Source organism: Boleophthalmus pectinirostris, unplaced genomic scaffold (assembly GCF_026225935.1).
Source record: "Boleophthalmus pectinirostris isolate CB_2022bp ecotype Guang Dong unplaced genomic scaffold, ASM2622593v1 HiC_scaffold_15, whole genome shotgun sequence".
Classification (NCBI taxonomy): domain Eukaryota; kingdom Metazoa; phylum Chordata; class Actinopteri; order Gobiiformes; family Gobiidae; genus Boleophthalmus; species Boleophthalmus pectinirostris.
Genome location: NW_026571070.1, coordinates 20,317,094 through 20,331,678, shown reverse-complemented (window position 1 = coordinate 20,331,678; position 14,585 = coordinate 20,317,094). Strand labels below are relative to the sequence as shown.

General features: G+C 37.0%; 3 protein-coding genes across 5 annotated transcripts in view; all 3 read right to left on the bottom strand.

The window, feature by feature from the left end:
* Nucleotides 1–3,839, bottom strand: part of stau2 (staufen double-stranded RNA binding protein 2) — a 56,006-nt gene extending 52,167 nt beyond the window's left edge. Inside the window, exons 1-5 of the mRNA XM_020925676.2 lie at nt 3,679–3,839; nt 2,241–2,454; nt 1,867–1,997; nt 1,634–1,793; nt 1,202–1,337 (exon numbers count right to left, since the gene is read on the bottom strand). Of these exons, the coding sequence (XP_020781335.1) occupies nt 1,202–1,337; nt 1,634–1,793; nt 1,867–1,997; nt 2,241–2,445 (632 nt within the window). The 5' untranslated portion in view covers nt 2,446–2,454; nt 3,679–3,839. The remainder of the gene's footprint in view (nt 1–1,201; nt 1,338–1,633; nt 1,794–1,866; nt 1,998–2,240; nt 2,455–3,678) is intronic.
* Nucleotides 3,840–4,856: 1,017 nt separating this feature from the next.
* ube2wb (ubiquitin conjugating enzyme E2 Wb) lies at nt 4,857–10,946 on the bottom strand. Of its 2 annotated transcripts, none has more exons than XM_020925618.2 (6): nt 10,849–10,946; nt 9,946–10,037; nt 8,403–8,505; nt 7,062–7,217; nt 6,905–6,980; nt 4,857–6,823 (listed from the first exon to the last, which is right to left on the bottom strand). In XM_020925618.2, the coding sequence occupies exons 1-6, from the start codon at nt 10,879–10,881 to the stop codon at nt 6,810–6,812; spliced, it is 474 nt and encodes a 157-aa protein (XP_020781277.1). In that variant the 5' UTR covers nt 10,882–10,946; the 3' UTR covers nt 4,857–6,809. The 2 variants fall into 2 exon arrangements, with proteins under 2 accessions (XP_020781277.1, XP_020781281.1); XM_020925622.2 differs by lacking the exon at nt 10,849–10,946 and adding an exon at nt 10,536–10,758.
* A 381-nt stretch (nt 10,947–11,327) lies between these two features.
* eloca (elongin C paralog a) lies at nt 11,328–12,874 on the bottom strand. Of its 2 annotated transcripts, none has more exons than XM_020925708.2 (4): nt 12,743–12,874; nt 12,210–12,234; nt 11,917–12,060; nt 11,328–11,792 (listed from the first exon to the last, which is right to left on the bottom strand). In XM_020925708.2, exons 2-4 carry the CDS (start codon nt 12,211–12,213, stop codon nt 11,602–11,604), a joined length of 339 nt encoding a protein of 112 aa, XP_020781367.1. In that variant the 5' UTR covers nt 12,214–12,234; nt 12,743–12,874; the 3' UTR covers nt 11,328–11,601. The 2 variants fall into 2 exon arrangements, with proteins under 2 accessions (XP_020781367.1, XP_020781368.1); XM_020925709.2 differs by having other exon boundaries at nt 12,747–12,833.
* Nucleotides 12,875–14,585: the final 1,711 nt, after the last annotated feature.

Here is a 14,585-nt window from a genome sequence, read left to right as displayed (position 1 = left end):
ACCTCCATCACAAAAGCCATCACAGTGACAGATGACATTGACAGACACATGCTGGAAAATAGATTTGCAGCTCTACCCCACAGACATTTGTCTTGCAACCCCTGTTTGTTCCTGCACGGATCAAATAGAAGAAGATGTGAGCCAGATGCTTGACTGTCTGCTGATGAGACCCAGTTATCCAACACAGCAATTGAATCACATTTTTTGGCATTGTCCATGCATTTTTCTTTCAAATATCTACACATTTAGCAGTGGAAACTAGCATCTTGGGATTTTTAGGAGCCAAATTTAGCCAAAAAAATCATAACAAATGTTTCTTATACTTTTACCAACACTAAGTTCTATAGAGGCAAATTTATTATATGCAGTGTAATATATGCATTATTTGAAAACTCTATTCATCAAATTGCAAAAAAGATGTAACAAAATGGGTGCTTTATAACTTCAGGGAGAAGAACCATGGTTCTGGATTGAGGAAACACTGCCACCTGGAGGCATTAGTGACTTAGCTCATGCAAATGATCAGTAAGGGTATTTATTTCCACCAGGTCCATCTGGTGCCATATAATTTCTCTCTTTTCAAACTATACAAAATTATATCATACTGCTGTCAAAATATCTATAGCAACAAGAACTTAAACACATAATAAGTTTTTCTGGTTGAGTAATATTTGGACTTAGACTTTGAATTATGTTCGTGGAGTAACGATGTGCGCCTTCTTAAAACAGGAGGGCTTCCCACACTCCACTGGTTAGTCACTGGCTGATGGATAACATCAAACACCTCCAGAGTCCACCATACCCACCCGTCTAAGTAATGTTACATCACTTACTGAGAGCTCATCATTAATTGCAGCTCTGTGACACTTTTATGGCGTTGGTGAAATGGCTGAATGGCTCCAGTAAAGCAGACACAAAGTCAAAAGGAAACAAGGAGGTTGACAGAGACTGAGTGTAAGAGGATGTCACGAGGGCAGCACGTTTCATCAGTTTGGAAACATATGGGGCGCTGGGTCTGAGTCCGACACAGATCTGAGCCCAGGGGGATCAAAGAAACAATGCCAGATGAAGCCAAAGGAAATATATCAAGACCATGTCCAGATAATACCAGTACCAAGACTAACTGTGCAGCCATCCATCTTGGACAGAGAAAATAATTCAAACAGCAGCAAATCATGTAGTGATGAGAAGGATCATTTACCTTTGGTTGAACATCCCTCTGAAGTTGTAGTTTGCTCTGTAGTTGGGCATTGGTTTAGGATCCAAAGGCCGGTAGATAGCAGGCTCCCCTCTCTTCATCGCCAGGCCATTCAGCTCCACTGTGGGCGTTATGCTGCCTGCACAAGCCAAAATAGCATATATCACCATGATGTCAAAATTTCCAATTTTATATATTAAAATGAGTAACACATTAAATTCAGTATCAATCACAATGAATAAAATAAAGGGTTTTAAACATTTGACCAGTCTAGTAATGTTAAATACAGATCAAATTACACAAAGAAATCAATATAGATTGTCATTAAATTTCAGAAGTGTGTGCCATTTAAAACTGCCATATGTTTCTTTCTTGTATTCAATTGATCAGTAAACAGGAGAAATGTAAATAATGAGTAATAATGGGTGGGTGTACCTGGGTTGCTGTTAATATCGACTTTTGGAGATCGTGGCGCAGGCCGGGGGAGCACACTCTCGTCCAGAGCTTTGGCAGCAGTGGAATGCTGGGCCTTTTTGATGCTGGTGCCTTCAGCTTCCCAGACCTGCTCCCCAAGAGTCAGCTGTACTGTGAAGATCTACAGAAGTAATTACAAAGGACATTAATACAGCATAAATAATGTGGTAACAGTAACTATGAAAAACTGCTACCTTTGCGTGTGCAGGCCCTCTCTCATTGAGCAGCTTATACTGTGGTTGGATCCTATTAAAACGGGCTAACTCATTCACCAAACACATTGGAGTTTTCTCTTTAGGGTTTGCCATGTTGTCCTGGGATGGGCCTGAACAGAAACATAAAAACAAGTGTACGATAATAAAAAACATTATTTATGACATTTTACATAATAATCTTAACTCAGTAATACAGGTTCTGAGTGACACTACATATTTCTATTAATGGTTAATTAAGCATAATTGTTTATTAAGGTGTGTATATAATTATTTTAAAGGTAAATAATTTTTATACAAGTCTCCACTTCATTCAAAGCTATGAATAATAGCATATTTGTGATGCTGGAGTGTACCTGGTGGTGAAGCAGACACAGGGGTGTCCCCATATCCGCCTGCAGGAGCAGGGCAGCCGGATGTGGGGGCTGGGGCTGGGCTGGTGCCGTTGACAGAGGGCTGCAGACTCAGGGCTCCGGGGCTGGCCACGGCCGCTGCAGGAGCTCCAGGAGAGAGGCCAGGACCAGCCAGGGGTGCCGAGGTCTGTACTTTCACTTGAGCCATGCTCTTTTTCTACAAATAACAGCAAAATAAAAAACGTGTTCTTCAAAAACTTCAGGCTTAACATTCACAGAAAATATTTGGGTTCCATTCTGGCAGATTTGCCATTTGTGGCAGTTTAGTTTAATGTGAAGTTGCATGCAAGGACTGGGTAGACTTCAAACTGAGCAGCTCTGGGCCTATCTCACATTCTGATCCAAGGCTAATACAACCAGACAATGTCCCTTTATTGAAGAGGCTTTGCTCATGTTACTGCTGCTGAGCGCTCCAGTAAAAGCAATCCTGTGATGGCTCCAACAAGACAGTGGATGTTTGATCATGTCTTATGTCAAAAAAGGCTGGATGTATGAATAAATACAAATAAAAGCTTAAGTACAAATAAAGGTTTAAATTCACAATCACACATGAACAAACAGGAACTGAAACAATCAGTTATTTTTTGTTCACCTATGATGTGACAGATATTTTTATTACAACATAATGTGACAAAGAAGGGAATATCTAATATTGTGTAAATGGCATGTTTCCTGTGGACAAAATTTTTACAAATTCAACAATTCTGCAGGCCTATGTTTTCAACCATGAAGCGAAGTAAATGGTAAACAAACTTTGATGCACATGTCATTATTTATGAACAGGCCTAAAGGTCTCCAAAAATCCCTTTAATATCACAAACAGCGTTGAAGGATCACAGTGCGCCTATCATTTTACGACTAGGATACCACCTCCACAGCCTGGTTTATTATTTGTATACGCATGTCAAAATTCATTCGGTGACAAACACTGGTACACTGAAAATGTGCATTGTAGCTGCTCAATAATATGAAACGTAAGGTTGAAAGGGAGAGCCTCAACCCCTGAACCCACAGAACTGAGTGTGCTAAGCAGAAAGATAAAGATAAAACCACAATTATGATGTTTATTGCAAATGTCAGTCACTAAAATGAAGAGTAAAGACTCAGTAACAATGCATGCATTTACAGGTTTTATCGTTGCAAACGGCCACACTGTCTAAAAATATGAAGCTCCATCCAGCTACGCTAGTTTAGCCGGTTAAAGCTCATCATGGCTGCACGGCCGAATACCCCTTTGCTAGCATCTCCACACGGCCCATCCTCCGCCAAAGTCTGGGCCGTTTCAGTCACCCGCAACATCATAGACGGACTGGCAACTGTGTGGCGGATCTCCTGAAGACTACAGGACTACAAATGGACAGCATTTAATCTTATATTTTACCTTAATCCAGGGCCAGACCCCAGTTACACCTCCAACATTGGCAAACACTAAAGAGAACTGGATGAAGTGGGGGCAGACCACCTTATTCGTCAAACAAACAAACTATTGAAATTTACTAAAATTCGAGGGATGCAGGGTAGCTTTGTCTGTTGTTTTTAAAAGGCACATCTTTCCTTTCATGGGCAAACTATAAGTTAGTTTAGATGTCGCTTGCTAAGCGGTTTTCACGATTGACTGTTGAATGAATAGCGCACCCCCGCGCTTTGACCAATGGTTTCGTCCTGCTTTGCCCTCAGCATTGCAACTTTATAAGATGGAAAAACTGCAAAAATGCAAATTGGAATGTGTCAGATTTCTTATAGTTTTTAACCAAAGTGTATATTTATAAACGGCGACACTTTGACCATTAAAAGTTATGATTGCAAAACACCTGAGTTAACAGTCGAACGATATATTGGCCAAATTAAGTTTGCAGCCGAGTCTCAAATATTCTCTGAATGCATGACACAAAATTAATGGATGTAGCTCATCTTTAATTACGGGGTGTCTAATTCTCTGATAGCGTCCTATGGTGGCATGACCAGCAGATGGCGCAATTTTGCATTTGTCGCGATAAATAAATATTTCTCAATGTATTAAAATAAATTATTTAAAAGTGTATAATAAGATGATGCTATTAAGGCTAACTCTGAATTAATTAATTCATCATTAAATTAAAACTAAAACACACTTACTCACCTCCAGTCCTGTTGGTGATGGTAGATACAGTCAGAGACAGAGATGAGGCTGCAGACCTGTGTAAATTTCTATCCACAATCATAAACATAATAGAAAACAATTTCTAATTATGTTGAGAGTCTTATCATGCTAGTCACTGTACTAATAACATTCTAAGCCATGTCTTTCATTTCAAGGACAGGAACAACTCTGTACTTTCTTATGATAGTGGCATAGATAATGAATAGACCAAAATGTACTAGTTAAAATAGTTCACTATTGAAAGACAGTTTGTGCATTGTGTCATCTTTCTGATTTGTGATTTTCAGATAGCTGGCTGGAACCCAAAACGGTAAGGTTGAACAGCCTTTATATTGTGAAATTATATTGTGTAAAAAGTGTCACACACATGATTCAACTGATTCCAAGTTAAAGTCATATTTTAAAAAAGCCAAACAATCTTTACTAAAAGTGAATCTTTGTTTTTATTATTGATTATGAAAATGAACAGGCACCTATTATATGGAGCTTGCACATCCCAGAACACATGTCAAAATATAAATAAACACACCCTCATTAGTGTTGATCACTCATAACAAACTGCGTGAACTAAACCAAAAAGAAAAGGAAAAACATGACACAATCGAACCCCCAGAAACAATTTCACTCAAAGCATTCCCAAATCAACCTAATCTACTGCTCAAACTGTTGACTGCATGTATACAATTCCCAAGTCTTTCCTTACAGCAGATTTCAGCAGATGGTTTCAATGAAGCTAAAAATATTCATTGGTTATAGTTGACTTTTTAAAGTTATAGTAAGAGAAAGCCATGTGCTGTAATAATCTCTACAGTATCACATTCACACATTCATGAAACTCAAACAGACCTTAGAAAAAAAGCAAAATATAAAGATGTTAAATTCAAGTATCTTAAACTGGATGGCGATAAACTTTAGGAATGGAGTGATTACAGCCCGAAAAGACCTAGAGCCACACAGCCTCCAGATGTGAGGTTTTATCATATTAATTCCATAAATAATTAGTAAAATGGAAAGACATATAGCTGTCACAATGTCCAATGCCAATAAGAAAAAGTAGGGTTTAAAATGGCATGCATCCCCACCAAAAACTACTTAAATTTGTGTTTCAATATGACTGTACATATCCTAATAATAAGCACTCAAAACTTCACTGAAATAAAGCACTCCTATTATCATCACCACCCTGCTGTAAATAAAAAAATGCATCCTCTTCTAATTTAGTTTACATCATCCAACAATTGTATATACTGTACAATAATTTTCAGACATGTTATTATTTTACAACATAACAGTCTCTTTTGGTGAAAATATAATTCAAAATATTTGATAGGTTATCTTTTTAGAGTTGATCTATATATTGAAAAAGTACCTGAGCCAAAAACTCTGACCAGGAAATCACATAGTCCTTTATCACTGTGACTCTTCTTTTTCCTCTACCTTTCTGACCTCAAAAGCTTAAATTAAATAAAAATATAAATTCTACTGACCCATTGAAACAACTCTTTAGCTAGATGGAAAAATAAACATTACTCAATTTACATTAAAAATCAGACAGAGTTAAAGCATAAACAAATCCACACAATTAAGAACAGACCATGTGACAATGATCATTACACACATTCGTAATATGGAAGAGAGACGCCGTTGGACATCTTGAAGCCTAGACATATGAACACTACACGCGTTCGGTCAGACTGTATGATTGTGTCAGCTGACTAACAGCTCTGTCAAACTCCCATCTGTACCTCATTCTGTCCAATAGAGAATGCTGTTAACCTTTGAAAACTATCGTTACAAATCAAACACATGTAACATCGAAACCGCATGGAGGACTTCAACAGTGCATCTGCAAGTTAGGATAAGTGATCTGATAGTGCCGATTCTGTATTTACTTTCACAGTGCATATAAGAGTAGAAAATAAAACAACAAATGAACTTGAAGCATTATTCTGGGATTGTGTCTGGTAAATCTCTCCCGGAAAACAATTTGGATTTGTAGGCCCAAGCATGCATCCATTAGTTCTTATTGCACAACACAAGGACCTTTTAGACTGCATCCTCACACAAATAAAAAGAAAAACAAACAATAATAATAACAACAACCTTAAAACAAGAATAATTATCTTACTATGAATGCTTCCTTTCTGCATTACTACCAGTCCGTTCAGGGTGGGTTAAAACGTTCCTTTATATTAGAACTGACCAAAACATGCGTCCGTCCACCCTTTGAAAAATGCAGTCCGAAGCATCCGACGCATGTAGTCCACTGTGCCAGTCATAGGTCAGAGTTCAAAGACTGAATGATTTAAAAAGTGCTTACGTAGTTCAGTAGGACTCCTTTTAATCTACATGTATTACAAAGTTTCTGTACATTAGCATGTATCATCTGTGGAAGGAAGTCAAATATATAAGAAGTAAAATAACAATGATAAACGTGAAGCTTCAATTGAAATCAAAAGATGCTTACCATGATACCACCATTTTGTCTTCTTTGGATTTTTGTTACACGTTCTTACATAAAATGAGTTATCTGGGGGTCGTCTCTGTAAAAAGGAGTTCAATTAATTAATAGAAAGTATATACCAAAGATAAATGAGCATGGCATGTATTTAATGAGAGTCTACCTTTTCTTTGCAGCTGGACAACATGCTGATAATGCTAAGACACACTGATTGCACTGAGAGGGCTGGCGACCAGTCCTCCGTTAAAATAGATAGACAGATGTGACCGTTACTATACACATGAGGGTGAACAGGTATATTCTCTCCTGTGAACATTACCTATAACAAACACCAAACAGATTATTTACAAATGTGTAGTGGTTGAAATAACAGTCCAATAGGTCAATGTTATTGTAGTCACTTTCACATACACTTGCTAGTAAACAACTCTAATTCTGGGAATGTTTGTCAGAAGATTTGTGGCAATCCTGAGGTAGATGGTTTGAATACCAAAAATATTTCTACAGGAAGCAGGATAGATTGTTCATTGTACCCCAGCGACCATATTTACCTTTTAAACATTTCACTTTTCAAAGTGGGACTTATAGGTTTTAGCACCATACCATTGCTTAGTTTTCAACTACATGTCTATGAAACAGACACCAGCTTTAAAACTACTGCATAGGCTTCAGTGATAAAGACACACAGGTTAGATTTTACTTTGATTTATAACAGTTTGGGTTTTTTTTTTTTTATCTGAATATATTCTGACTTTAGTATAAACTGTGGCTGTGTAAACTTTGAAATGGGGCTCCGGGATTAGAGCAAAGAGGCCAGGGTTGGGCAGCCTTAGGTTTTGAAAGAAATAAACTACAGAAAAATACAGCAAAAAACAAACAAACAAACAAAACAAAAAAAACAAACTATTCAACATTTGTACTGACTCAGTTGTCAAGAGTTGGTAGATGAATGGAATTTGATAAGCGCTTTGGGTCACAAAGCTGAAAGATGGTGTGTGTCTGAATGGTAAAGCAGTTAATGCAGTACAACAATGGGTCACAGCCGCCTGGCACCAAACAGGCCTCCCGCGACATATGACAGCATGTATATCAGAGATATGAAGCAGATAGAGAGTTTAGATAATGTAATGCATCTATATATACTTTATTTGCATTTATTGAAGGGGAAGGAACTGGTTGATAACATACTGTGTAGCACTATCTTTTTTTTAAATCATTATAATGCTTTTATCATAATAATATTTGTGATATTATATTGTTGCATGTGAAATATTTGAAGGATGTGTGAGCCCGATCTCACTGATTCATTTTCTACTTATTCTTACAATTTTTAGATAGGTCGCCCACTTGAAAATGACAATTGAATTAGGATGGTTGAGTACCATAAAACTAATTCACTTGGTGCCTGAGCTATTAATCTGCTGCTGTGGCATTTCGGTAGTTATTGCAGTTTCATTAGAATATTTCATTGATAAAAGTCAAAATGACGAAAAATGCAGCTTACCTGAGGTGAATCAAAAGGATAACGACTACTAAATTTAAAAAGCAGCTGAAATTTTTCTCCTTCGTAAAGAGTGCCAGGGGCTCCCTCCATATCTACAATCCACCTGGAAATCACAGAAGCATTAAAATGTTAAAGTTACAAAACAAGGGGAGTTGGCAAACAACAAATAATAATTTAACGCTGTCCTTGGCAACATATTGGTTGTGACTATTGCTGACCTCTTTTCTGTTAGTAATCAATAAATGGATGCATCAATGTCAGGCACAGTTATTTGTAACTATTTTTATAGATTTGTGCAATTTAATTTACACCATTAAAAAAGAATTCAAATATATTACCAAACCAACAATACACATTATTCAGAATCAGCAGTATCATGCAGTCTGAAAAGAAGAGTGTTAAGACTGAATCATTTCTGTGACATTTTACACCCCCAATGGGTTATTCAGCGCTTTAGAAATATGTGATACTTTATTGATCATTGTGAACCACATCTATTTTGAACAGCTAACAGAACATTGCTGACCGGGCTTCGGAAGTCCTGTTTTGAATATTTTTTTATTAAAATGTAAGTAATGATAATCATATATAATAACAAGAGGAGTGGTCATCATAGTATCTGCCCTAGTTTTTTGCACCAAAGTGACTAGCAGCTATTGTTCAAAGAAGGCATTTCAAATTTAGCCTTGGGCAGCTTAGCATTTAGGTCTCGTTCTCCCTAGAAGGTCACAGTCCCTTCACTTAATACCTAGTGGTCAAGTGATCAGCCATTTTTCTCAAACACACATACAGGTTTATGTTATATCGGACTCATCCTACCCCCACAGTCAATGACTCTGAGGAGGAGCGCATGGATATATTAAACACAACATGATCAAATTCCACATTGCTTGGCAAGTACTGAGGTATTTAGTGGAGAAAAGGATACATTTACAAGTTCCAAGATAAAGCACATATCTCTTCAGCTGCTATCCTTTAAAACAATGACCTTTTCACACATAAATAGGACAACAGCACACCCACACATTGCATCCAAACTTAAGATTCCAACTTTGCGTAAAAGCCAGACAAACTGGTTGGGAGACCTATCATGTGAAGCACAACTTCTAGAATCTTGAAACCAAAACAATAGTTTCCATAATTAGCAAAAAATGTTGTCTTGGCCACAATACAAATGTAACAACACAAAGTAATAGCATAATACTATAATAATGATAGAAGTGGTTTGCAAACACATGGCATTTTAAATTGTATAGGACACTGAGACAGACAGAAAAAGTCTGCTACGCAGCAGTCTCAGTTTCTTGCTACCTAAGCCCAAGTGGTGCATGTCATCTGATTAATATTTTATTAGGATGAACACTAAGCATTAGAGACTTTCCTGTGGGGTCTGGGCTGCCAGTCACTCTGAAATGACCCCAATTCTTCCCTCTCAATAGTCATCTGGATGTTACCAGAGCATTCTCAACTCATCTCTTCTAGTCATCACCCTTTTGTTCAAATTGACTTTGTGGCCCAATATTTCTGTAAAGGTCTTACTTACTGTGTTATTGTGTTTTGTACACTTTTCTCATTGAGAGTCATTCCTGGGGGTGGATCATTTTGCAGGGCTAGTAATTCCTTTTGTAACCGTTTCTGTAATAATAATTTAAAAACAAACAGTGGTAAATATTTGACAGAAAAAAATAGTAATAAACACATGAAAAATAGGGGTCACAACTCAATCAAAGATACTGGATGTAGTCAAACCCAATCAGTTTATTAAAAATCACAAATAATAAGTAAATACTAGTTACCAAGCATACATTACAAACAATGATGTCAAACTAAACGAATTAACGCTAACTCTACTCACTGAAATAGATGATAGAACTACTACAAACGATTACTGGAAACCTGAAAGGCCAAGTAAACAGTCAGTTTTAATTCCTTAATGTGTAGGCTATAGGAGAAAATATAACATTTGAATAAAGCAGGTTATTAAATTTACATCTTTCTTGCTTAAAGAATACACCTGTTCATCTTAACAGGAAACTGAAAGTACCAAACCTGCGCACTGTCGTAAGCTAGCAACCCAGTAACGTTAGGTTAAATCATAATATATCGACGCTATAAAAACATCGGCAAAATCACCAGTTACTGTGATCCATCGCTTAAGTATTTATCGATGTGTTCGAACGGCGTTACATTCACTATTAAACACACAACTGTGTAGCAGGAAACGTATATCATTGCTAAGGTTGTCGGTATTGGTGATGATGAGCTAGTTGTATTGCTAGCAACACTAAGCGCTAACTGTTGACAGCTTAGTACAGACAACCCTGATTTACGGTCTGTAGTCATAGCAAGGGAAAAGGTGCATACTTAAAATAAAATTAGATTGGTTGATGCAACAAGCAGTGTTATGCTGAATTTAAATATGAGATCGCTGTCAAATGTATCTCACCTGCATCGACGCCATGATGGAAACCCCCTGCATCAGCGGAGAGCTGAGCGCTGTACGTCAGGGAGTCATGTGACTCACGTTGTTTTGACAGAAGACAACAGTCCAGGGAGAACATTACGGTCAAGGCAGAGCACACAAACACACACACAGCCTGCCTACGCCTCTCACATTTTATTTACAGTGCCATAGTGATATAAAATGTAATTAAATTGGCGTTTTAACAAAAGCCATTTTAAAAAAGATTTCTTTATTTAATCTGATAACCTAAGTAAAATATAAATGGATGCCTTTGTAATGTCATTTTAAAACTTGAGCATATAACTCCATTTACTGCAAAAACAGACAATAATTTCATCTTCAACACATTTTACAGATTTTGACCCAATTCACCCTTCAGCATCTGCTTCATTAAGAATTGCTGCTGCTGCTGGTTATATGCAGAGTGTGCTGTGCATCAGTAAGCAGTAATGAGGCTTCCAAAGATCTCACCACATGTTTTTATTTAGATTCAATGGTGAGGGGACAATAGCGGGCAGGGGTGGGCATCTTTTTAACATTCCAGGACTTCAACACAGGTCGTCCAAAGTTATTTTAAATTCAATCATTTAATAATAATAAAATTATGACAGGATGCCATTGCAAACAACAATGATACACGTAAAACAAATTGATACATTTCTGTTTTATGAGGTACATGAAAAACTTAGTTAAATACTCAAAACATCTAAAAAAAAAAAAAAAAAAAAGTAACACTTAACAATCCAAAAAGTTTGCAGCCATGAGCAATTCCAATGCAATCTCAGGGGCAATGGGGAATTCAGGGATTTCTGTTGAACTATTGGTGTACCGGACCTTGTAGGTAAAGTACATGCAGACCTTAGAGAGAACATGAGAAGGAATCTCTCTGAAGTTCACTTCATTGGTTTCATTCTCAGCAAACTGCCCTGTACATAAAAGAGAGATGCAGAGATATGTTTAAACAGTCAGTGATACCAAATAAAACAATCTCATTTAACATATAGTACAATATATATCTATGCATTTTATTGCCAAATCTTAGAAACGTACCTGGTCCACTTAGCATAGCTTTGATAGTTCCAGATGTCAAAGCATGTTCTCGTTTCACAATGAATTCATGGCCATCTGAAGAAATTAACTTCACATACATGGCATCTGGACCCTCACAGCCACCGTAGGTTCTCTCTTCACCATCTACAAGACATTACAGTTATGACGTTAATAGCTGTAAGACAAATGTTGGAGGTATACTTTTGACAAATTGCTGCAATTCTAAAAAATCTCTTTCTGTTTTAGTTCCTGTCTATCCAGAAGTTGAACGGTTTTTTTTTTTTTAAACTTACCCATGTTGTTTTCGTGTTGAATACCCTGTAGAAGTAAAAACAAACAAACAAAAAAAGAAACATAAGAAACGACATTATATAAACCGTAGAGATACAACACGATCCGCGTTAGATTTGTCAGATATGACGGTGCTTTATTTTGTCTGATCTTCTAACTTCAGTCTTACAATTTCTAGTGCAGTGGAACTACTGCCACCTTCTTTATTGTAATTTTTAACGCTGCAGCCATCATTGACAACAACACCCCAAAAACTTCCACATAATGAATATACTGTACGTTAAATTAAAATTTATGCTCATAAGGTTTTTAATGATCTCGTTTTAACTCACATAACAGCATTCTTGATTTGGCAAACTGTAAGGCATTCAGTTAGGTAGCGATAGCAATGCTAAGTTGTTAGCAATGTAGTCTTGAAAACACGATTAAATTCAGAGCTGTGTCATTTTAGCTTAAGAAATCCCACATATTATTCTAAGGATCAAGAAAAGAACTATAACAAATGTGACAACAAACACAAGAATCCACTTCTTACCTACCAGCTGGGAAAAATGGAGTGGTGACGGCGCTTGATTTTAGCTTAGCAGCACAGCAGCTGTTGGTCTCCGGAAATTGTCCGTAGGAATATTTCTCCCTGCAGAAACAACATCAACAGACTAGATGCATTCCTTCACTGATGAGATGCCCAACAATGAATACATAATGTAAAATACTTTATTTTAGTTCCATTAGTTCTATTCAAAATTATTAACAAATTTTACAGTTACACTGAAAGTGTCCATTTGCCAATAAGCGTTTAAGTAATTCCGTGTACATTATCAAATAGCCCAATCTATAATTTAATAGATAATTTTAAATTTGTGAGATATTTTTAATATAGCCTACATGTGTGCATAGTCTATTTTTAATGTTACAATAAATTAGAGGTGAACCACTAATTTCACAATTCTATAGCCTACTGGTCCAGTAGATGGCACCCGTGTGTCAGATTAAGAGGGAGGTTGTGATATGGCAGAACAGGTGTAAATCAGACACACAATTTCATAACCATATAATTTGGATTCTAAGTAAATCCCTGTGAACTAAATTTGAAACGAGAAAAATGTATTGGAGAGTGAATGGTCTAGGTTAAATGATGTGGTTAACTATTTGACAATTTAGACATATTTATTTATTTTAGGAAGAGATGGGAGTCTGAGCCACTGACAGGTTCAGAATGTCACTTTGCCAAGTTGCTTTCTCAAATCTGTTGAAATGTGAAGCTTTTGGGATATAGACCTAGAGTTGTGGCTCTGAGAACAGATGTGATACAGGTCTTTACTCTGAAAATTATTTTTGACCTGCACCTTGTTTGTTCCCTGTTTTTTTTTTTTTTTTTTTGTTCCTTGGCTTAGTCTATACTCTCTACCTGTAGTCATGTTTTCATGGGTTGGAGTTAAAACCATAATTGAAGCTCTGCCATGCCATTAGTGTAGGGATCTCCTGTAGCTTGCAAGCTATAGCTCTCTCCAGTATTTCCACAGATTTATGACTTTTACAAATGAATCACAACCAGTCCGATTTAATCAGTTGAGCCCTTTAGAAGCCTACTTTTGTGCACTAATAAGTTAATAATTAAGATTCATAGTAATATATTAGTCCAATAAGTAGGCCTGGTCCCATGCAATGTATTTTCTGGAAAGTTCTTGAGGTCTCTGGCTGCTGAGAGATTACACACAAACTGCAAAACCAATCACTGACCTTCAGTGCCCCATTACTCTATCAGAGCTTCTGATCAGAGCAAGTGGGCAGCGGCACAGCTTTGAAGTGTCTGATATGGCCCACCCCACTGCAGCTGCTGCAGCTCTATTTTAGGGGAGGCCATGGCTCTCTAGAACAGGCCCTCTTAACACACTCAAACAAAAACTAAATATGAAAACACACTTACCATGCCAAGTGATAAAGTCCTGAGACACCTTTTGATGTCTGTGAGTCCAAGTCTTACATGTTAACTTGTTAACAAGTAAAGCTTATCAAGCTTGGTAGTTTCATTATTTAATAATTTCAATTGATTGTGCTATTAGTAAAGGCATAGTAAAAAAAATATATACATATTTCCCACAAGAATTTCAATTGTCAATAGAGGAGACTGTGAATATCACAATGGCTCTTAAAAACAAAACCAGGTCAGAACCAAAGACAGGACTAGAACTGCTTCAGGCAATCCTGATGTGGAAAATAGGAGATGCCTGTCACAATGAATCTGAAGCTGCACTGTCCATTTGCCCCCAGAGACACAAAGTCTGCTTTTATTCTGCTGTTCTTTCAGTTTACAATTAAGCAGATATGTGATGTGGTCTGTGAGAGTAAACTCAGCTACAGTACTTTAAACGTCTTGT